The sequence below is a fragment of the Esox lucius genome, chromosome 3 (assembly GCF_011004845.1).
Source record: "Esox lucius isolate fEsoLuc1 chromosome 3, fEsoLuc1.pri, whole genome shotgun sequence".
NCBI classification, from domain to species: domain Eukaryota; kingdom Metazoa; phylum Chordata; class Actinopteri; order Esociformes; family Esocidae; genus Esox; species Esox lucius.
In genome coordinates, this window is record NC_047571.1 from 13,314,041 (window position 1) to 13,338,258 (window position 24,218).

General features: G+C 40.6%; 1 protein-coding gene across 1 annotated transcript; it reads left to right on the forward strand.

Annotated features, from left to right (window-relative positions):
• Window positions 1-804: 804 nt before the first annotated feature.
• ahrrb (aryl-hydrocarbon receptor repressor b) lies at window positions 805-23,777 on the forward strand. Its single transcript, XM_013131330.3, has 9 exons — window positions 805-1,164; window positions 1,523-1,587; window positions 2,941-3,122; window positions 17,768-17,901; window positions 19,011-19,100; window positions 20,459-20,594; window positions 20,900-21,033; window positions 21,311-21,513; window positions 21,925-23,777. Exons 2-9 carry the CDS (start codon window positions 1,523-1,525, stop codon window positions 22,958-22,960), a joined length of 1,980 nt encoding a protein of 659 aa, XP_012986784.2. The 5' UTR covers window positions 805-1,164; the 3' UTR covers window positions 22,961-23,777.
• Window positions 23,778-24,218: the final 441 nt, after the last annotated feature.

The following is a 24,218-nucleotide window of genomic DNA, read 5'->3' on the forward strand; positions in this document are numbered from 1 at the left end:
AACCTCATGACCCCAAACATTAAGTCTCCGAGAGCTGCAGGGTGGTTTTGAAACTCTTCAGTTGTTGAAATGGCAGAAAACAATAGTTGACCCATCGTCAGATGTGACTCCACAATAATGACCTAAATAAAAGAAAACAAGAAAATACAAGATAAAAAGGCGAAAGGGCTGTAACATAACACTGCAAAACAAGTACAGTGAGAAAAGAGTGAATACACTATTTGACTTAAATCTATAGGCCTATGTTTGGGACTACAGCACTGAATAACCGTCTATTTTCTTGTCGGCTGAGACCGCATCATGATAAGGTTATTTGACATCGGTAAAGACTGAGTGTTATTGTAACATTTTTGAATGAAATCTGTTTAAAAATCCATGGTAAGACTTCAAAACTACTGTCTAGCCATAACATGATTATGAAGATACATGGGTCGGATGTTTCGCTGCCAAAATGATTTTAACATGTATTGACACGGGTGCAAAAGTATATTCTTCAGATATATTCGAGTTTTATTTTTTATGTATACACTTATTCCACATTGACATGAGGATATTGTTCAAATAATATATATTCAATACACTGTAATTGAGAAGGATATTGATACTCACCTTGTTTTAGGCAAATTTTATTTGCCATGTCCATTTCTTTCAATAGGCAAGTAAAAAAAATTGTTTTCCTTCAAAAGAATGCTTCCATTCCTCATCCTTTCCAAACGTGAAGCAATGGGAATAGGGCATTAGCTGTAACCTACCTTAATTATATCCAGTTTCTAAATGACTGAATTCAATTGTATTTAAATATTAAATCATAGTAGCCTGAAGAGAGACATCGCTGCGGAGATGCGTGCGGTACGACCACATGCGCTCAACTGTTTCTGCGCCACATCCCAGAGTGCATCCCAGATAGTTGCGTGCGAAGGGCATGCCAGGTCATCAGGATGAATCCGCCACCTGAAATACGAGGAACTTAACGCCACCCAGTCCGGTATATAACATAAACCACATCTCTGCCAAGAGGACTGCCGACTGATGAAGCATATTTGCAGAGAGCCGTATTGTATCGCATGCAATCATTAAGGCTATTCACGAAATACTAGTCAGTTATCTAGATAGCTGCGGACTATACTGTACTTGCTTTCATTTGCACATTGATTCTGCTTTTAGGTGAGTTTTATTATTGTACGTTTGAATACTATGTAGAAGCGTGTTTACACCTTTAGCCATACTTACCCTTGAAACTGTTTACTTTGACTTCCTGCTATGCATGGCACTTTTACACCTTATGCCATTGGTCCCTGAACGTCAACAAAGGCACGCGGTTGATTCGGTTATTGTGAAATAACATAAACTATTACGCTTATCATTAATCAAATATATGTTTATTGTGACCGATATTAAATTACGCGATTAGTATAGTATGTAGGGGACTTATTACTCGTATATTTGTGTAATCATTAAATACCTCTTAAATGATATGCCTTTTGTAAATATGGCCTTCTGGTTACTGTTAATTGACTCCCAGATGATGATTCCACCTGGAGAGTGCTTGTATGCCGGAAGGAAGAGAAGGAAGCCCATCCAAAAACAGTTAAGTGTGAGATATTTATTCGATCCTTTAACCAGCCTAATCATAGATGTATTAAATCAAGCGGTATAATTTCGCATCATATAACCATCTGTTTTTCATCTGTTGCACAAAATGAGTGAAAACCATGTCCAGTAAATGTTAAGTCTGAGTAATGTGCTATTTTATTAGAATAATGTGCTATTTTCATCCATTGGTTTGCACGAGGCAAAATAAATATACTATTTTATGATGACAACATTAACCATGTTTTCATTGATGGCATTGTTGGAAATTAACGCATTTATCACATTTTTGGAAAGAAATTTCAAATATGAACCCCTTTACTGTAGAATTCTATGTTAAGCTACAATGATGACAAAAAAGAAAACATACTGTTCTGTGCATCAAATTCTAGTCAAACATTAATTGTTTTTGTATTTTGTGTGTTTCCAAGGGTATTTAGTTACACTGCATTTACATGCTCATTTCATTGGATAACAAGATTAGATGCACTGCATTTGTCTACAACAGCTGCTATACAGTTTGAGGTTTGATCAGTTACAATCATTTACTAGAAACCCACCATCTTATTCTAGTGCAAAAAGTTTTTAATTCATTACATTTAGTTTTATTTGTAAGTATTGTTCTAGATACATAGCACAAAGTGTGTAACCACTGATTACATTGTACTTGCCTGAATACAGTAGGTAGTGTCACGTCAACTGTGGTTTCAGTATTATATCACATAGGGTTCTAATGGGACCCCCAAATCCATTAATATATTTTGCGTTTCATGATTTTTTTGAGGACAAAGTATGATGAAATAGAAGTAGACCATAATCAAACCCATACTGCCATGGTGTGTGTGCACCAGATACAAAGCGGCATAGACCGATAGACAACATAGGCCACATTTACTGGTTTTCTGACCACACAGACTACCTGACCTTTATCATAATACCAGATGACAAATGATTAGTACAAACCTGGTGTTTAAAATCCTGACCTCTAAAACCATGTACCATTGGTAAGAAAAACACTTAACTATTCTAATTGCTCTTGTTCATAATAACAATAACCTTGAGATTTGTGGTATATTACCAGTATACTATATCGTGACTAACAGCTCTTTGTGCTGGTATATTAGCAATATACCCCACCACCCAGTGGCTTATAAACCTAGTATATGTGGTATATGAGATTGTATACCATGGGTATAATAATAAATATGTTTTACTGTTTCGTTGATACCTGGATGTAGCAACAAGGTATGAGTGGTTCTTCACGTTGTTTAAGAACAATACAGCTTGTACTGTAATGTTTATCATAACCTGAATTAACATAAATCAGTTATTTGATTCTATATCACTCAGTAAACAGACAGCGTCCAGCCAGAAAACCAACCCCTCTAAGAGGCACCGTGACCGTCTGAATACAGAGCTGGACCGGCTGGCCAGTCTCCTACCATTCACCACAGAAATCATCTCCAAACTAGACAAGCTGTCTGTGCTTCGCCTCAGTGTCAGCTACCTCCGATGCAAGAGCTTCTTCCAAGGTACAAACAGCACAGCGCTCACTTGGCCCTGGATGCCCACATTACACCCTTCCCTAATTCTGGAATATATATACATTACCAATCAAATGTTTGGACCCACCTACTCATTCACTGGTGTTTCTTTAGTATTGCGGTTTTTTGCATTGTAGAATAGTGAATACATGAAAACTATGAAATTACACATGGAATCATGTAGGGTGTGTATATAAAAGACCAACTACCTGTCTGTACTGTACTAGTCCCTATTATGGCCAGAAAAGCTCAAATAAGCAAAGAGAAATGACAGTCCATCATTACTTTAAGACATGAAGGTCAGTCAAACCTTTATAAATGTCTTCAAGTGGAGATGGTCTAACCACCAAAACACGTCTCCTCTCATGGAAAGGAAGACCCAGTTACAGAATTCAAGTAACAGACAATTCTCAACATCAACTATTCAGAGGAGCCAGCATGAATCAGGCCTTTATGATCAAATTGCTGTACAAAAAACCAACAAAAAAAACACAACTGAAGGACACTAATAAGAAGCAGAGACTTGCTTTAGAGTGGGTGAACGGATGAACTCCACACGTGTTGTTCCCACCATAGGTGTAGGAGTAGTAGGTGTGATGGTGTGGAGGGGTTTGCTGGTGACAGTGTCTGTGATTTATTTACATTTCAAAGCACACTCAACCAGCGTGGCTACCACAGCTTGTCTGCAGCGATATACCATCCCTTCTGGTTTGCACTTAGTGGGACAATCATGTCATTTTCAACAGGACAATGGCCCAAAACACACCTCCTGGCTGTGTAAGAGCTCTTTCACCAAGGAGGGTGATATTGCTACATCAGAAGAACTGGCCTCCACAATCACCCAACCTCAGTCCAGTTAAGATGTGAGTTGAACTGCAGAGTGAAAAACAACCACAAAAAGTCTTAGGCATACGTGGGAATACCTTCAAGACTGTTGGAATAGCATCCCAGATGACTACCTAACAAAGTTCAGAGAATGCCAAGAGTGTGCAAAGTTCTCATCAAGGTAAAGGGTTGAAGAATTTTGAAGAATCTAAAATATATATGTATTTTGATTTGTTCAACACTTCTTGGTTACAGTATGTTTTCATGTGTAATTTCAGAGTTTTTATGTCTTTGTCTACAATGTGGAAAATAGTAAAAATAAATAAATACCTTTGAAGGAGTTGGTGTGTCCAAAAGTTTGACTGGTACTCAAAGATTTAAACACTTGCTTAATTTACTGTGCTGCCACAAATACGCTTAATATCTTCAACATGCCATGCCAGGAAGGTAAAATAGTGCTTATATTATTAATGCAAGCTTTTAGACAAAGTTGAGGGAAAATACCTCAGCTGAAAGAATGCTGATGTATTGTACATGGACCAGAGCAGGTGTGTGATTGGAATCTTTGAGCTGGGTATAACGCATTCCGACTACTGGATGCTTGCAAGATAATTCTGAAGGACTGCCAGATTAGATTCAACAAGTGTTCAGCTGTTGATCTTTTGGCCCTCTGAAGCATGAACACGTGAGCTCAGCAGCCTACTTATTTATATTCTCACCATGCACACTCCTGCTACTTTTGTACACACTGTATTTGACAAGGTTTATCACTTTGAGAAAATGAAAATGACCCAAACAGCCTTGATATTTTAACCATGCATGCATGACCCCGCACCTCCATGATGTCGCTGCGGTAGCCTTGATCATTCAGCCCAAATGTGATATACATGCCTGGTAGCCCATATGAACTTTAGGAACATGCTGCTTTATACGTTGGTTACATTTATCTTGCTCTGGCCTTCCTATTTTTCGGTGTCATTTCCTGTCCCTTCAGAGTCCGTAATGAAGTATGTTAGGTCAAGGTGGGGTTGATGCATGTGTTAACATTTGATCATCTGATTCTGGATTCAGAGCAGGTTTTGACTGAATTGTTCACATGTGAAATGAGGTGTCAGCCAGTAGATATTGATGTCTTTTTTTTGCAATATTCGTAGCTATGAATCGCATCAAAGGCTAAGCTCATACCGGAGCTACCCTACCAAATGCAGATAACAGAAAGGCTAGCAACTGAGGAGCTCTTCTCTTTTGACTGTAACCATTACTTATGAATTTAAAACCATCTATCAAATTTCAAATGTATTTCATTATGCCCTTTTTACATCAGCAATTTTTGCAAAGTGCTTGAACGGATACCTGTGCAAAAAACCAAAGAGAAAGCCACAATAAAAAATATTTGCACTGGACAAAAATTCCCTTGTAGGTTTGGAACCTAGGTAGAAGTCTGGTGAGGAGTCGGGCTCTGGAAGAAGTGTATTGACAACCTGAAACCTGGCGTCTACAAGTAGGGCACGACGGAAGACACGTTAAAATATTTTCGCTCATTAGTAAAGCACTGACCTTGTCTCTTTCTGTGGCATCACCATTCTGGAGCTGGTAGGTGTCTTGCTTGAATAGTCTCACATAAGTAATTGTATAGATTGGTTCTGCACAACCAAAGGCGTGAATGACTGACCCCTAACCCCTCATGGTCTAGACACAAAATATGTTGGTCCAACAAGAGCAAGCTAAAAACCCAGCATGCAGCGGGGAGAAGTCCTTTGTTGGTCCAACACTATTGTTGGACTGATGTCATGTACAATTATGCTCAAATGTCACCACTGAGCAGTCCCTGTGTTCATCATCCGGTCTGATTTGTGGACCCTTTCTGTAATACCAACTGAACCTGGTCCACCCTGAATTTCAGTTTCAAAAGTTTTGATATTTTTTTGGGGGGGGTTTTTAGCAGCATTCAAGGTAGCAGACAGAACTCAGACAGTTTAAAACACTTATGCAGGATATTTTCCAGAACTTCTGGTATTTTTTTCCTGCTGGTATTTAACCTCCAATAGCCAGAGAAATGGCTGTGAACTGTTTCCACGTGCTGCTCTTCTTTTTTGCTAGTAGCTGTGGTTCCTCTTGTCTGGGTCCGGTCAACAGGCCCAGCATAGTAAGGACCTCCCAGCAGCTTGCATTGAGCTCTCATAGAGGTTAATAGGATTGGGGTATGTACTTTGCTACATTGCAACTACCTGAGTTAAGAAGGAGTGATGAAGCTTAAGCAGTCCTAGTACATGGCTTCCTGTGGTTGCAGGTGTGTGTCCTCGTGGGAGTCTCACAGTGTGGCGGGTCATTAATGGCACAGTCCTGACTGGCTTACTGTTTGATTCCAAGCCGAGTTCTGATACTGCTAGTTGCTGATTAAAAATAAAGGTGATTATTTCTCTGCTGTACATTCATACCAACCCTAAACATTCATCAAAATAATGTCATACCCCATACAGGATACCACTACAGTAAGGTGTCAAGAGACCTGGAGCTTTGTGTAGGCGGAGCATCTTGTCCTGGCTAAATTGCCTTTTTTTTATGAGCATAAACTGTTTTTTCTGTGGACTACAGAGTTTGGAGTAAAGGAACACGGCAGATATCAGGAAGCTGTGGGGTTACTTGGCACACAAGGGAGTTATTGTGTGCTAGTGGAAGTGGTAGGAAAGTGATAGACAACATCTGAGAAGTAATGAATGGTCCACTTCCTGTTCCTGGAAATGCGTCCAGCTCTCACAGTCCAGGTGTAGGCATGTGGTTTGCATCAGCCAGGCTATACACGACCAGGAATGTGAGTGTGTGTGAATGTGAACAATAAATTGTAGTATGAGTTTGTAATCATAACCTATTACGAACCCAGATGTTATTGGTTTTATCACATCAAGTAGCCATTATGTTACATCTTTGTCCCTAAGTTGTTTAATCAGAATAGATTGTTTTCTAACAACTACAGAACTGGTCCCTATGTTGTTTAGATTTGGATTTTAGGAAATGATGTCCCAGATGTGACCAAATTAAAAAATTAAAATTGAAGGTAATCCAACCTATTGAATTTGAGGCGCTGCCAATTGAGTGGATTTGGCCACATTAAAGCAAGAGTGTTAGGCTGGATTATCGTCCATAAGCTGTAGTCTTCTGTCTGTACAATACAGTGATTGTCTTCATAAGGAAATGCAGGTTTTGTGTAGTGACATGGTGTGTGAAAGGGTTTCTGAAGTATGAAACAGTTGGTAAAACATCTCCATTTGCCCATCAAATGACCACTACCACTAAGAAATCATTACTTCATTGTGAAATGTAAAACCTGTGGAGTGAGTATTGCAAATTATTTAAGTTGGGATGTTGAACACTGCAGTTTGGTCACAGCTCTGTGTTGCCAGTTTCAGCTGCAAATAGATATTTGATTATGTTGATCAGAGGATCAATAGCCTTAAATGGAGCTAATAATTGGAATTGTGTTTTCCCTTGTCCATGTTTACTGGGTGGTTTCAAGTATCATGTCAGAATTGGCCCTCGGGGGGCAGATTGTTATACTGCTGTTTGGCAGCCCCACACTTCTCGGACAGATCCCTGTCAGCTTTCATGCAGAACGAGGTGTTTGTTGTTATCATGTTTGAATATACACTTCTTATGCTGATCAGAATATTCTTTCCAATGAATCCCATGTGGTAATTAGCTCCTGATTCTATTTAACACAGCCCAGAATAATTTAGCTTTTGATAGGAGAAGCGTGTTGTTTTTCATACTTACAAAATCCACTGTTGTTCTTATTTTATCTAATTCTATTAGTTGTTATTGTGCTTCATCTGGAAATATATTAAATCCATTTGTTGTGGTTTCTGGAGAAATTGACTTGATTGACCACAGAGTGTGTTTAGATAGAGTGTACATGTTTTGTGTTGTTTCTCAGTTTGTGCAATTTAGATGTTAGTATAAACACAGACTAAAACCTGTGCAGATTGTATATCATGTATATGTTAATAATATCAAAATAATGTATTTTGCTTATCTATTTTTTCTACTTTTCTGTGGTTTACACTCTGATTATCAGTTGTTCAATCAGCTCAAAGGCATCTTTTTTTATTTATAAATACATAGATACTGGAAAATGATTTGTCGGCACGCAATAGCGTGACGTATTGACCCCAATATGTCATGGAGGGGCACTAATCTTGGTCTTATTGCATGATGACTGCAGCGCTAACTGATTCAGGGCAGCTATTTCTGTCTAAACTATGATTTTTAGCATGTCATCAGATCATGAAAAACATTCCATCCGCTTAATCTAATGTCATCTACTTAAAGGAGAATTTCACAATTTTACAACTTGATGTTAGATGTTTTTTTACCCTAAAATTGGTCTACGGTCTAACACCACTGTAATTCATGGTTCAGTTGTTCAGTTTTCAGCTAGCAGTGGCTAACCTCAACAGACGTTTGTATTGGCTATTGAAACAATACTGACCCATGGATTACAATTGCTATTGGAACATAGCCTACACTACTTTTAGGTTGTTGAATATTTTTTTAAGGTTTTGGGAAAAAAAATCAATTCACCTTTTACAAACATTTTACCCACAGATGTTATTATCCAATATAATAAGATTAAAAATACTATGACACACAAAGACAACAACAGTATGTAAATGGGAATTAAAGAGATTAAAATAGAGATTTTAATGAATACAATTATTTTATTTCACTGTGATCCAGTCAATTGAGAATTTAATTTTTAATGATCATCTGACTGAAGGTATACATTTACTGGTGTTTGAATGCTCAGCGCAAAAGCGAAAAATGAATCTGTGTTGAGAAATACTGTTGACTGATAATGAGGGAATGTATGCTAATGTTAAAATTTTTGTAAATGTCAGGATTGCTAATATCATATAACAGAAATACATTGTACATCAACAAATCCTCCTCTTTTTTTTTTGTACCACCTTTCACTGATACAACACTTTGCTCAGGAATTTAACCTTTGATCCATCACAAAGGCTATTGTCACCAAACAATTTCCATGTGAACTCACACACCAAGCTTTGTCTACAGCGCCCACACTCAATGAGCATCGATGCACTAGACTTCATCTCATGGCACAGCAAAGTTAGCGCACAGCCCTTAGTCACGCAAGTCAATGACAAACCCCAGGCCTTTTACTAATGACCCCCCCCCCCCACCTCACCCTTAAATGTAGAAACTGAGATAATCTTCTCATTAGGTTTTTTCCCTGGCTCTGTGAGGGACACACAATAGGCTCCATCAGCTTGGGTGTCACTTTGGGCTGAAACCTAATTGGTGTTGGAAGAGCTACAGTACTATTACTAGGGAAGCATATTGTCCATCTGCGGACCTTAGTGCAGTACCACATTTCTAGTGGTGAATAACACCCAAAAAGTTGTGAGATAATGACTTGGACTGAGGATTATTGGTCTAAGGGGAGTTTTAGACGGTAACTATTTAGTTGAGTTAATTTTATTAAGCTTTTGTTTTGGCTACTCTGGTCCATGTTGCCCAGGGCTAACAAAATCAATGTTTTTGGTTTCTAATATTACATTGTAATATTGCAATACATTCTGAAGTTATTCCACTGATCTCATAGCAAAGATCTGCTTAATCTGTTGTTGTTGGGCAATGTTTTTTTTATTATTTTCTTTTTATAATAATTCTAAGTATCTGAATGGAAGTTAACAACTCTTCTTGAATGGAAACCTACTTCTTGCCACCCCCCCCCCCCCCCCCACATACACACACACTCCATAGGCTTCTCTCTCTATAAATAATTAAATGATAAGAAATAAAAACAGTTACTAGAAAATAGGGCTTGTTTACATTCCAATAGAGAGCAACATGAATGCAATGTAAACAAGCGCATAGCAAAGACCACACAGTCACCATACAAGTACAGTGTCATCCTACAGAGAGATATTGCATAGAACTACTTATGGTTGGTAAACATGTATAAGCCTCTTAGGAAATTAGCACACTGCCACTTTAAGAGGCTCTTCGTGTAGTGGTGGTGTAGTAAAGCTCACCAGGCCAGGAGTTGCGTGACTGCAGAACAAGTACCTCAGAACTGGCTATGGAAACAATCTGTCGATCAGTGTAGCATGCAGGGGACCAGAGCTGCAGAAAACAGTGGGGAGCCTCCTCTCATGCTTCAGCTCGTATTCCCTTCACAGAAACGCATAGCGAGCAGGATATATACATACTCACACATGTAATGATAGATTCAGATACCGAGCTGAGATGGAGCAGGAGGCTCTGTGGCCATCCCTGTGACTTCAGTCAGAGCTAATACTGAATTTCTACAGTTTGGGAGTTAAGTCATGGTTTAGAAGGTTGACAGATGTATTTGGCATTTAGTGTATGCTTACCGCCTCTGTTGCCTTGTCTACGATGTCATTATTCATCCCTCTGTAGGCACCCAGGCCTGTTCACAGCCGCTTCTATACTGTACATGCTTCTCGCCAATTGGCCCCATTAAATAAGGCTCTGGGCTGAATGCATCAGTCATGCCACTGCTTATGCTTAGCGGCTGGGGTCGTATTTTTCTTGTCCTCAATCTACTGGATGACTTTTTTAGAGAGAGTGCTATTTTCAGATCTTGGCTGCATTGTAGATGTTGTGTTTTATTTTTAGCCTATTCTCCTGGGTAGCTGTCAGTACCCTATGTTTACTGGTTTGTAAACCAATCTTTTAAGGAAAAGTTACTATTGAATACTTTGAATTCAGTGTGACAAGCAAGGAGGAAGTATTATAATGGTCAGTAGGTTGAGGGTAAAGAACAAATACTTATTTCGAAGCTAACATTCTAGTGGACCCTGGGTTGCGTGTTTGCAAGATTTGGTTTATTTTGTGTGCAAGCAGACTATTGGATTAAATAAACCTAGATTGAACATAAGATTATTTTCAGCTCTTTAGGATTCCCATGATGTGAAATTGATGTCAATCAAATATTAAATATATCTCAAAGGCTTAGTAAATCATTAACATTAGTGAAAATGGAATGTATGGCCTTAAATTCTCGAGACAGATTCTGAAAGTGGAATGGAATTTAGGTTAGATAATTTGGGTAATTTACTCATAGTTGGTATTTTGGCTGTAGCACAAAATCTGATTACATGAGCAAATAAGGTCAGTAATCCTTCAAAAATCCACAAAGGCATTATTTCGTTTTTGGGGGCAGGTACTATATTGTTACCATTGATTCATTGTCAGTAAAATAAATTGATATTTTTTAATCCACGTCTTCATTTCAGAGGGTCAGTTATCACAGGAAATGCTGTTCTAGGACCGCGGCCTTGGTCCTCCTCTTTCCCAGGTCTCTGCATGCAGTACTGAGGAATGAGCTGCTCAGCTGTTTCAACGGAGAAGACCCAGTGACATTTTAATAAAATGTTAAGATTGGCGTTAATGTTCACAAGTAGGATACTGACCCAATCACTGTTGAGGATACTGACCCAATCACTGTTGAGGATACTGACCCAATCACTGTTGAGGATACTGACCCAATCACTGTTGAGGATACTGACCCAATCACTGTTGTCGTTTTTTTTTAAAGATATGAACCAAAGTATTTGGTGATGTTGTCCTTCAAATCCCTCCAACCCATTGTTTCCATGGTATAAACACACATGTGGTTGTACATGTAATGGGAACTGTCCTGACTGTTAGCATTCCTTTTCCTATCAGTATTCGTGGCCAGCAATGAAATGTAGAGCTAAAATATTTTATCACGTTCTTCTAAAGATTAAGTTAGTGTTAGTACAGCATCCACCCAGAAGTGAGAGTAATGAGTAGCTGAACCAAAATCTTTCTATTTCAAATTGTACATACTGTACAAACTATATTGTTGAAATAAGCTTTATCTATGCAAACGTGGCCCTTCATCGGTATGAAGCATCTTTGAGTATTTGTACAATAATTGTTGAGGTTTGTTCACTAGAATATACTCTAGATACAGTGGCTGTATAACTGTGAACATTCTGGTTGTATTTGACTCTTTATTTAAAGAGATTAGGTTGTTGGAGTTGCTGCATTTCTCGGATGAAATTAAGCTTAGTTTGTGTAGCTTTTATGTTTTTATTTGCACTGTGCCAAAGCGTGGTGAAAGAGACATCTGCTTTCCTTATAGACATGGTGAAGGAGACATCTGCTTTCCTCTCAGATCACAGATTTCAACATTTCCTTCAAGTCAGAACCTAGAATTTACACATGACATGGTCAGTGTATTGTGTGTAGATTACAGTATGTGATCTACGTAAGTCTGTGAATTTCCTTGAAAGGTCCCGACAGTCTTAAACCTGATTGAACATCTTTTGTGAGACCTGAAAATCTCAGGTCACCAATCTGACAGAGCTTGAGAGTATTTGATAAGTACAGATAATAATAGGTCTGAATGCTTACATACATGTTTCTGTTTCTTTGTCTTCAATAATGCTTTTTCACCTGTGTAGATTGATAGCATAAAAAAAAAAAGTCCATAACAGAACAGAATGTGGAGAAAGTGAAAGGGTCTGAATACATTCTGAAGGTGCTGTGTTGGAATCATCCATACAGACCTAATGTACAGTATACGTAGATCTGTAAAAATAAATTGAGGGAATAGGTGTAGATTACCATATGTACACGTTTGCTGTGAGAGTAAATTGCAGTATGTCTCTATATTTTTTGTGTATATTGCAGCATGGTTACATATTATGTGTGCATATGGGACATTGGCAGCTTTCCATAGAGGCTGTGGTTGAGTTTGGGAGCAATGAAAGGCGTCAAGTGAGAATGACAGATTAAAACATCTGAACACTCGGTTCTATCACACAGCAGGCTTTTAAACCTGAAGTGTTCAGGCCTCGGCGACCCTGTCAGGGCCTGATGTGGAGGGGGCAGCACGGCAAACAGCAGGGCTGGAATGCTAATGAGAGAGCACGCTCAGAGCCCCCTCCACAACCCCCCCCCCCCCCCCCGCGCACACCGCCTGGGACACCATGCAGGTGAAAGATTTACTCGGCACGCTTTGGGAACACCACGGCTCTGCTCTCTCGTTCTGCCCCCCCCCAACCCCAGCAGTTTTGGCAGGGAGCATTTCCTCAGAAGACACAAAGCAGGTGAAATCACACAACCACACATTCTTCTGTCCATCTCTCACGTAAACCAGGGATGCAGAGGCACGAGTCATGCCAAGATGTGGCTCGCTATCTCTGCTAAATCTCTCTAGATCTTCAGCTTGGACTTCCGTTTGAGCACGAGATGTTGACCTCTTTCTGGTTGAAAACACTTCATGGGACGTTTTTCACATTATTTTGGTCATTGGTTTATTACAATAAAACCAGATACCTTTCAGTTCCATATAACTCCTACAGCTAGTGTTGCAGAGACAGATTAGGTTTACCGCTGGGCTCATTCTTTTAGTCCAGGACACTAGACTTAAATTCCTGAATATTGTAGCTTTGATGTTACCTGGGCTGTTTGCTCCAATCAGCAATGACTCACTTGATAGTGAAGAGGTGTTCCTTCCTGTCTGATTGTACTACAGATAGTAGAAAGCATGGAGGTCTGCAAACCCAACGGCACAGTCTTAGAGTATTACAATAGCTTCAATGTAAAGATATAAAGGATGGTATTGTTTTTCAGATCCTGTCAGTGTTTCACCAAGTCCTGGCATAGAAACTGTGGGATCCAAGCTTGTTTTAAACATCTTTAAATGGGTTGTTTGTATTCTCACATTTTCCAGTTTGACCTCAGCCTCAGCATGTTAACATTCGACTCAACTACATTTTTGTCCACTAATAAGAATTCCTTCATTTACGCGGTTGGTGGACAATTGCCTTTGTCTATAATGTATCTGTGGCCACTCTAAGTCAGTAGTCACTACTAGAAACTAAATGCACAGTTAAACGCAGCATATTGTACCTCTTGAGGATGGTAATACTAGGGATTCATATCAAGGGTGCGTTCAGGTTGTTTTTACAGTTCCTTTTCCTGTCGTTCCATCCTACACGCCATCAGATCACCATTAACATGTCTGCCATTGCCAGCCACAGTCATTTGACTTTTGTCACGCTACGCTGAAGCCTTTAGTATTGGTTGTTCGTGTGCTCTGGGAGTGATGGACCGACCAGAAGGAAGAGCTGGTCATGTGACTGGCGGTGGTAGGCCACACCAACTCCAGTTCCTTCCCAGTTCCCACCCTTCCCCCCTTACCTCCCCCCTTCCTCTCTCTCTCTCCCTCCCTCTCTCTCTCCCTCTCTTTCTCTCTCTCTCTCTCTCTCTCTCTCTCTCTCTCTCTCCCGCTAACTGGTGAACGACTTGCCTCTATAAGGCAACTCAGACTTGACGTGTAACGCAAGTGGATCCATCCAGGAGCAACCCCCCTCCTAAACAACCACACCCCCCACTGCCAGACCCCCCCTTCCGGCTTGCGTGATGAAAGCTACCGTGTGTTTTGGGGAAGCGGGGCCAAACCTCCAATTGGAGCGTGTGATAATGAGATCATGGCGCGGATTAGCGCACCGATTCCCCCTGCTACCGATCTCATGGGGAATCGCTGAAATGAATCAGATTTTCAAAGGCCCGTGGAGGGAAAACTCACTAGAGTAACTTATGCAGGTTGAGGGAGTCAACTAAATGTGTTTGAATGAAATTGTTAGATGAGCGGAACAAAGACCAGACAGTGATAAGGAGAAGGAACACAGGAGGTGGTCCCAATCTGGGTTTACTTTTGAAAGCTTCAGTCTTGTGACGAAAGGTGATTGGTGCCTTAGTGGATTCCACTGTGAAAAGAATCAGTGTGTTGAAAAAAGTCTGTGTGCTGTGGACTACTTTGTTGCCTTGTCAGTAAGAATGTCTAGTAGGTGGACCATCTTCAGATAATGATCATAAATCTACTGTAAACCTACAGAAATAAGATCACTCAAGAACTGTAGAACATTTTTATATTTTTGTTGAATATCTTTTGGTCAGGTGAGTTTACATAGAATGTTTTGGTGCATTATTTCTCAAGTAAATAAATGTCACTGGCTCCGCTATTGGTTATATCAGTCCCCACAGCTGTTTATCCTGTGTAAGTGGGCAAATTAGCTTTGCTGAAATCAATCGCGGTTTGAGATTAGATTACATTTCAGACTTAGAATGATGCCACAACTACCGTTTTCAATATGAGAAATGTGTTTATTCAGTTACCATTTAAAATCTATATTACAATTTGTAAGCAACAGAGAAAACCCTTTAACCTTCTCCATGTTTTGGTGTGTTATGACTTTGTTTATACAGTCATTTTGTAATGTATTACATTTGTTTTGTTTGCCAACAATCAATCTGCACGCAGTTCCCTAATGACAAATCAAAAACACCTTTTGGGCAGTTTCTCCCATTATTCCTTGAAGAACCTCTCAAGCTCTGTCAGATTGGGCTAGGGCGCATCAATGAACTGCAATCTTCTGGTCTCCCTGCAGATGTTCAGTTGGGTTCAAGTCTGGGTTTTAGCTGGGCCACTCAAAGACGTTCACATACTTTTCTACTCCAGCATTGTCTTGGCTCTGTGCTTTGGGCCATTTTCGTCCTGAAAGTTGAATCTTCACCCCAGTCTAAAGTCCTGTGCACTCTGGATCTGGTTTTCTATAAGGAGCTCTGTATGTTATCTTATGTTATCCTATCTCAGACCTGACCAGGATCACAGTCCCTGCTGCTGAGAAGTATCCCCATAGCATGATGCTTCATAAAGGGATGGTATTAGCCTGATGATGAGCAGTACCTGGTTTTTGACAAATGTAGTGCTTGGCATTGAGGCATTCAAAGTTTGGCATCATCAGACCAGAGAATTGTTTTCCTCATCATCTCAAGGTCTGTTAAGTGGCGTTTGGTTAACTCCAGATGGGATATTATATATATTTTAGTCAGCAGTGGCTTCCGTCTAGCTACTCTACCATAAAGTTCCAACTGATGGAGTCCTGGAACCATGGGTGTCCTTCTGGCAGGTTCTCCTATCTCTTCTGAGAAACTTGGATGCTCTCTAAGACTGGCCAGTTTGTTTTTGGTCACTATTCTGACCAAGGCCCTGCTTGCTCTGTTATGAGTTCAACACTGAGTTTTAGTTCTATGCTTCAGGATTTGGTTTCTGTGCTGACATGCATTTTATAGTGTGGAACCTTATAGACCTTATAGATACAGGTGTGTGCCTTTGTGAAATCTTTTTCAATCAATTGAATTTGCCACAGGTGGACTCTGATCAGTTATTTCTTGAGTTTTACATAAAATATCATATTTCAATCCTTCCTACAATTGTCCATTGTATGTATTCAATTGCAGAATCATTATCTTAGCTAGAGCAATTTTATTATGTGATCTTTGTCATTGACATAATTATGACATCTTTGTGAGAGACATTGGAAGTGCTTCCTATTTATGGAACATATCCAAGTTGTCAGTAGTAATCCTCCCCCCAGCCCAGCATAGTATTTGCTAGCTGTTTCTGACTAGTAGGTAGTAGCTGGCAGTGCGTGACAACATGAGTTCTAGGCTCTGTTTTTAAAAGCTTGTACTTCTACTACAGCTATGCATTAAGAGTGTGTGTTGTGTTGTGTTGTGCATGTGTGTGTGTGTGTGTATGCGTGTTCTGGATTAAAACGGGTTCTCAGCTGTTATCCTCTGAGCTCCAGATTCTTGTTATACATGTTCTCATCATTAATTAACCCTCCTGGTGTTTCAGGTCTAATTTTAGTCCTTGATTACATATGGACAACAAAGTTCATTGTAATTTCTTTATCCAGTTTGTACTCAATGTCAAATTATGCATATAAATGTAAATGTTCACTGTTTATTCCATCTACTAGGTTTATTTCAATTGCACTGTGGGCCAGATGTGTAGGGAAATAATTCTGGGTTAGCCAGCAGTCATCAATATTTAACAGCTGTTGTTATTAAGAAATTATTTATAGGCTAATGTAGCTTGCCATCTTGCACGCAATGTGCTCAAACTGGGGCCAGCCCCCATCACTGTTATTGGAGGAGATTGACAGACGGTTTCGTTGCGTGACAGTGTTGCCTCAGCCAGCCAAATCCTTCTCCCTTTCTCTTTTCCCTCTCTTCCTCTGGTGATTTCCTGGTTTAGTCATGAAAGGGGCGGTCGGGAAGCCAGGAGGGCGGGAATAAGCTAATGAGTTGGCTCTGGACCTATTCCCCGCCCATTTTCCCCCTCATGCCGCTGGCAAATATATCTTGGTGCTGTGAACACGCTAGGGCTGTCCAACAGCAGAGACGCGTGAACTGGCACGTCCCTTCAGCTCAGCACTCCGTGGTCTCCCTCCCTCACATACCAGGAGACACCACAGGACAGGGAAACGCCAGAGGAGGACACTAACTTGGTACTGCACTGCCTCTCTCTCCACTCTGCATGCCAGGGAGCCAGTTAGAAACGGTGCCTCTCTCTGGTCAACTGTAAGAGTGTAAACCATGTAATAATAGTTAGAACAAAAAGACACTTCAGAAAAGGAAAATATGAGCCCTTTAGGAACATGGGCACAGCTTTCATGTGTATAGCCATGTTTGTCTCTCTCCCCACTCTGTCCCTTTTCTTCTCTCTATCTCCATGAGGACGTGAAAGAGAGCTCTCTGACATGTTCTGGTATCTTGAGGTGATGAGTTCATATCAAGTGTGTTTAGTGTGAGACAATTGAGATAGTTGTCCACTGGGACTGTGAAAATGTCACCTGTACTGGTCGTCCACTCCACCTCCAATAAACCCATTAGTCCCCATCTGAGAGAGTTTGACCTCTTTTCCTGTTATCCAGCCATCCAGGAGGAGCCATGCGGGAAGCACATCGCGGAACTGGCTGGAAACCACCAGGATACCAAGACAGAGAGTGTGCCCAATGGAACCCCCAGGACCGGGGGCAACGTGGTAGAGAGTGACCTCTTACTGGAGGTGAGACCAGGGGTTTGTCCTCCCAAGAGGGCACTAATGAGAGATTTGATAAGAGAGAGCACAGATAGGACAGTGAAACAGCAAGAAATTAGGTCATTACAGACTCTATAGCCCAAAATACATTATGTTTAAAGGAGAGTGGAGAGCCACTGTCCTGCTTTTAAAATGTATTTTGCAAAGCTTTTATCAACAATAGGAACCAGGTTGAGTGGAGACGGAATGAAGGTTAGAGACGGGTATTGAACCCTGGTGTCCAGCAGGGAGCCAGAATTATATGTTGGGAATGTTACCACTCATCTACGGCTCCACTCCAAACAAACAAATCAAATAGAAAAATACTACAAAAGTCTTATTCAAAGAAACACCCCAATTGACGTTTTGAGCATATCGTAACAATATTGTGGCCCAGTGGAGCTGCTTGGATGAGGAGTGCTGGAGCGGAACATCCACCTACCTTGGTCCAATCCCTCCCCATGTCAAAAATTGCCTCTCACTGTAGCGTGACACCAAAGCAACCGATCATGATGCTGTTGAATGAAGATCATGACACTGTTAGGTCAGTATCACACTAGTGAGTGGGAAATGGGTCCCAGCTGACCGGGGCTGACTCGAATTAGACCGGAGGTGACAGGGCCTGACAAGGAGCAGGCCATAGTCACGCAAATGTCAAACACAATAGTTCCAGAGCCAGCCAACATTGGGAAGTTAATGAGGAACTCTGTATGGTGTTTTTCCCGTTTTAACTTTTCATGTCAAGAGGCATGAAAGGATTTTTAATGTCTATTCATTATGTGAAATAGAGATGATGTATCAAAAACCTTTATAGAACTGCTCTTCAATAAAATGTAGTGAATTTGGACTTTTGTGTGTGTTCTGAGCACATACAGTATGAGTAAAAGTTGTAAGGCAAGAACCATAGACATATTTTACCCATAGAAACTTTTGCTGTATAAGAAATACAGAGGACAAGTGTAGCTTACATTTTCGTATTCATCAGATAAGATGATAATGTCCTAAAGTGAGGGGCAACGGTGCAAACCACCCACATCTCTGTTGTTATTGGTTGTGTTTTTGTGTGTGACGACTCATCCATGCCCCCTGTCTTGTAGTCCCTGACAGGCTTTGCCTTGGTAGTGAGCACAGATGGGCTGATATTCTACGCCTCGTCCTCAATTGTGGATTACCTGGGCTTTCATCAGGTAAGTTATGACAACAACACTGTGTTATGAATGAATTCCAATTATTACTGATGGTAAATGAAAAAATCTATTAAATGCAAATAAGTGAAGATAAAGGAACATTGCCCAAATCTTTAATAATTTTGTTCTGAAGAAATGTTGGTAATAACTGATCACCAAAAGCAAAGAAATCAACACAAAAAAGCAAGTCTGTTCGCTTTAAATGAATGAATAAGACAGAAATCAAAATATGGTTGTATGACAAAGATTCATATTATGACCAACAAAGTCAACAGATCAACATAGAAAATGTAATGAGATTGAGAAGTAAACAGAGCTGGCCCATTTCAACAATATTTACTACACTTTTGTTACTGTCTGTCTTCAGTGAAGGTCTATATTTTGAGCCTTATTAAAGCGTGTGTTTTGACATGGGAACAAGACAAAAGAGACCGCTGATCGCTCCTCCGATGGGAATTGAGATGGTGTTGCTGTGTTCAACAGGCGGGCCCTTCACAGAGAAAGTGTTCAAAGGTTTGCGTGCAACAAAAGTGGATATTATAGGAAGGTTGAATATTCTAGTGGAAGTCTGTCGTTTTATGAACTGAGGGTATAGCCGGAGATGGGAAAAAAACAAGGGGAATTACGAGTGTGGGTTGAGGTTGCATGGTTTTTCATCGGGGCCATACTGCGTTTGTCCTCATGCAAGCAGCTCTAGTGTCACGCAAAGCACAAACAAGGCAGGGGGAGAGCAGCCCACAATCCCAGCAACTAAGAACCACATTGGACATGCAAACTGTACAGGGGTCAAAACGGACACTCAACTGTTGTCACCAGAAACCCCGCTGTGATAGAAATGAAGGATTTCATTGTGTTTGCAATGTTTTTACTAACTTAGTTTTACTGACTGAAGATATCATTTATAGATTATTTTCTGGTAATCAGCTAAAAAATCCCAAACAAGACTGAATGTTATAGTCATACCACACACAAATTCTTTGTCACTGAAATCCAGGGGATTTTCTTTTTAAAACACATTCTTTGAAAGCTTCACTGCGGTAGACCAACATCTCCAACATAGTGATAATTGGTGGGTAGAGATGCAGCGTGAACTAAATCACCGAATTACACTTCCGTCAATAACCTCCAGCCCTTGGACGCATTGAGAGGTCCAAGGGCTCGCCACAGGGTGACACTCGCAGTGTCTGAACAAATACGCGGTTCACCCGACCGGCACACAGGTTAAGTGGTGAGGTCACTGAGTTGGGCAAACACAATGACCAGGCCTAACATGGAGGTTCTGTGGTGGAAGAGCTGACTGATTCCCCCTTCTCTCCCCCCACCCCCCCCCCCCCCCATCTCCCTCTCCTACCCTGCAGACAGATGTGATGCACCAGAATGTATTCGATTATATACATGTGGAGGACAGGCAGGACTTCAGAAGACAGCTCCACTGGGCAATGAACCCTCGGACCCAGGGGGCTTCCCTGGACCAGACTGCAGCCACAGAAGCTGGTGTGTAGATAATTACCGTCAACTCCGTAGCGACACTAAACGATGCAGGGATGCCGCTCGTAGTCACATGCAACCTGTCATTGAGATCGCTTTGCCATTCATAACCGTCTCGAAGAGGGACACTAGCGTTAACGGCACACACACACACACACACACAAAGTTTCATGTTTTTTCCTTTGTGCTTTCCTTTGATTTGCTAATACTGTCCTACCTGTCAGAGTAATATGTCTCAGACTTGAAAAGCAATAACAAACGGTATTTATTACATAGGTTTTACTGATAGAAGTGCTTTGGTTGCGCTGTAGGTGACGACATTGTGGTGAGCAGTCTCTTCAATGGTCAGGAGCCTGACGTTGTTCCCCTAGAGCTGAGCTCCTTTCTCACACGCTGTTTCACTGCCCGTGTCCGCTGCCTCCTGGACAGTGCCTCAGGTTTCCTGGTAAGAACCTCAGCTCACACAAGTACTTGCCAATGGCCAGTCTGTTATTAATGCGGTCTGCAACTAGGTTTTACCCAGTATGAAGTCAGTTTGAATTTGTGGGAGTTATATTCTGTGCACCGGCCCGTGTAGGGTCAAGGCCAGGTAACTGGAATGCACAGACACTGTGAAGATATCGGTCTCTGTAAAAATTGCTTTATAAATAGCTTTTGATAGATCTGTTGGAATCGATTGGTTGCTTGAATGATGTATGTGTTTATGGGTATGTATTTGGCAGAGCATGCAATTTCAGGGCAGCCTGAAGTTCCTACCAGGCCAGAAGAAGAAGACTGAGTGTGGAGCACTGCTGCCCCCACAGCTGGCTCTGTTCTGTGTAGCCATGCCCCTCATGATGCCCACTTTCACGGAGCTGAAGATGAAGAGCGTGGCGGTCAAAAGCAAGAACAAAGGCTCCATCCTCAACACACTGGATAAGACCAGGTAAGCTCTCTGGGTGTGGTGACCGTCATCACCACACTGCATAAGAGCAGGTGAACTGTGGACGTGGTTAGCTTGAGAAACACTCTTCCTCACATATAATGTCTACATGGGGTTTTTACTAAACCCTTTTTAAAACGAAATAAGCATTGTTTACTGCCCATGTCAAATATTCAAGACAGGTTAATTACAGAATTATTAGAATTTATAATAATTTCTTTAAACCAATTATTATAATTAATGTCAGAATCAAGTCACAGATTGTTGAATTTGTTTTAACTTATTTTACATACCAAACATATACACTGTTCAACTAGGAGATTATATAGTTACTCATATATGATTATGGATGTGTTTTTATCTCTCAGACACATTTACTATGTCATCGAATGTCTGCAATCTCTGTTCTCACAGTGACAAGAGGGTCCGCACTTCTAGAGACTCGTGTGACAGCAGTGGCTTCCTCCTTCAGAATTTGTCCACTACCACTACCAGAGACTCCTGCCACTACACCCCATGGACGTCCCTCTTTAAAGACGGCATCAGAAACAAGGAGGATGGCTACTACACCCAGGTGGAGCCCCTCAACTTCTGTTTGTCCTCTGTGGGGGGTGGGCCCAAAGCCCAGAGCGTGAATCCTCCATGGGACATCCTCACAGGATCCTCAATACTAAAGGGCCCGAGTGGCAGCTTCATCCTGGGAAGACAAGGCAAGAGCAACCACCCGGGGAAAAGTGAATCCGACAGGATGTCTCCAGGATATCACGCTGACAGTCACGACGCCTCTCAGAGCAAGCTGTACGGAGGACTCCTCAATCCCGAGCTGGAAAGATACTGCGAAGACAGCATGAAGGCAAACAACCAGTACACGGGCAGCCATCTTGACTGTTTCCCTGGAATGATGGTGCCCGAGATGGCCATAAAGACAGAGCAGGACTCTGACTCAGAGAACGGTTGCAACATCTACAGCATGCCCCAGAATGGAGCCTGGGAGGGCAACGAGAAACCCTTGACCATGGGCTACTCAGAGGAACCACAGGTTAAGACAGAGGATGATTACTATGAACAATACACCACCTGCCAAAGGAACAAAACCAACATGAGCCCGGCTCTCAACGGACTCCATAAGTACTTACACATGGCAGCAACCAGGACTCAGAAGGATCACAAGACACCTCAAGCTGACCTTTTGGGTGGTGGTCAGGGAGGTAGCTTTGTAGACAGCAATGCATATGGGAGTGGTACTGTGGAGCATAAAGGCTACATGCAGCATGACAACAAACTGAACTGTGAGTTCAGGAGTCATTTGGTCCATTCCATAAAGAGGGAACCAATAGACTCCCCTCCTTGGCCTCATAGTGGCGTTAGCCAAATACCTCTGCAGAGAAACATGATTCCCATTGCAATGAATGCTATTGTACACAAACCGAACCCATATATCTACATGTAGTAACCTCAAGGGACAACCTTAAAAAAACTAAAACATCAGCGTCTTTATTGTATACAGCCATAAAAGAGCAGGGTGGGTTGTTTTTTTATACTCAACTCAGGTCTTCAACAGTGTTATACAGGATGCAAGCAATGGAGAGGCATTTTTATAAGGACTTTGTACATAATGCCACAAAAGAAATCTTACTTTTTCAGATGTATGTTTGTGTATGTTTTGTACACTCCTTGACTGTAATGATTGTTAAAATACTTGTTCTTATTATGTGGACATACTTTACTTTTGACGTTAATGTGCTTTGACTGATAGTCAGACTGAAGGAAAGATAACTGTGGAGTAGTTGTATAGTATAATTTACTGTACCAGTACCCATTTAAAGACATTACTTGCTTCTAGAGAAAATGCATTCATATCATCACATAAAGTTTGAAGCTTTAAATAGCATCCACAGCACAAAAATATAAACAGGAGCATGATCTGCAGATCATACTGGAATGTACATCTTATTTTTTAAACATTTCATAACCAGGTAATTGCTAATTTACTGTATTTGCAATACATATATTTGATAGGAAAGGCAATAAATGGATAAAGTAACACTCAATTATTTGCCTTGGTTCCTAATGTTATAGATGCTTCAATGCTCATTGAGTCAAAAATCTTATGAACGATGTATTCAAGATTAGTTTATTTATTATTTTACCAGTTAGTTTGTCAGTTTGAAACCAGTGTTATATATTTAGATAAAAGTTCACCTAACACCCATTTACACAAAGGTCTAAGGATGCTCTCAGGGCATAATAACTTTGAAATTTATTGCACAGAAATTCTGTACATTTTGGCTTGTGTCCAATGTGGTTAAGTATTTCTTGTATGTTTGTAAAATTGCATTACATTCAAAATAAATGTTATGAAGCCAACTGATTATATTTTGAGAAGGGAAATACCCCATGTATTCCCTGGATTTTATGTAGTTTGATTTTTTTAAAGAAATACGTAAATTCAATGTAATTTGTCTGTCCTTAAAACTATAAGCGACATTTAAATAATATAATTACAGACTTGTTTGTATTCAGCTGTTGGAAACAGTGTGTATTTTTTGTTGTTTTTTACGCTGAACAGGAGTGAAGCGGGAAACAGGATTTTTCAGTTATAAATAGAATGCTTCGCAGAGTAGACCACATTTTACAGAATTGTTTACAGTCTTGAATATATAAATTTGATTCGATATAAATATAACATACGATACACCGTTTAACAC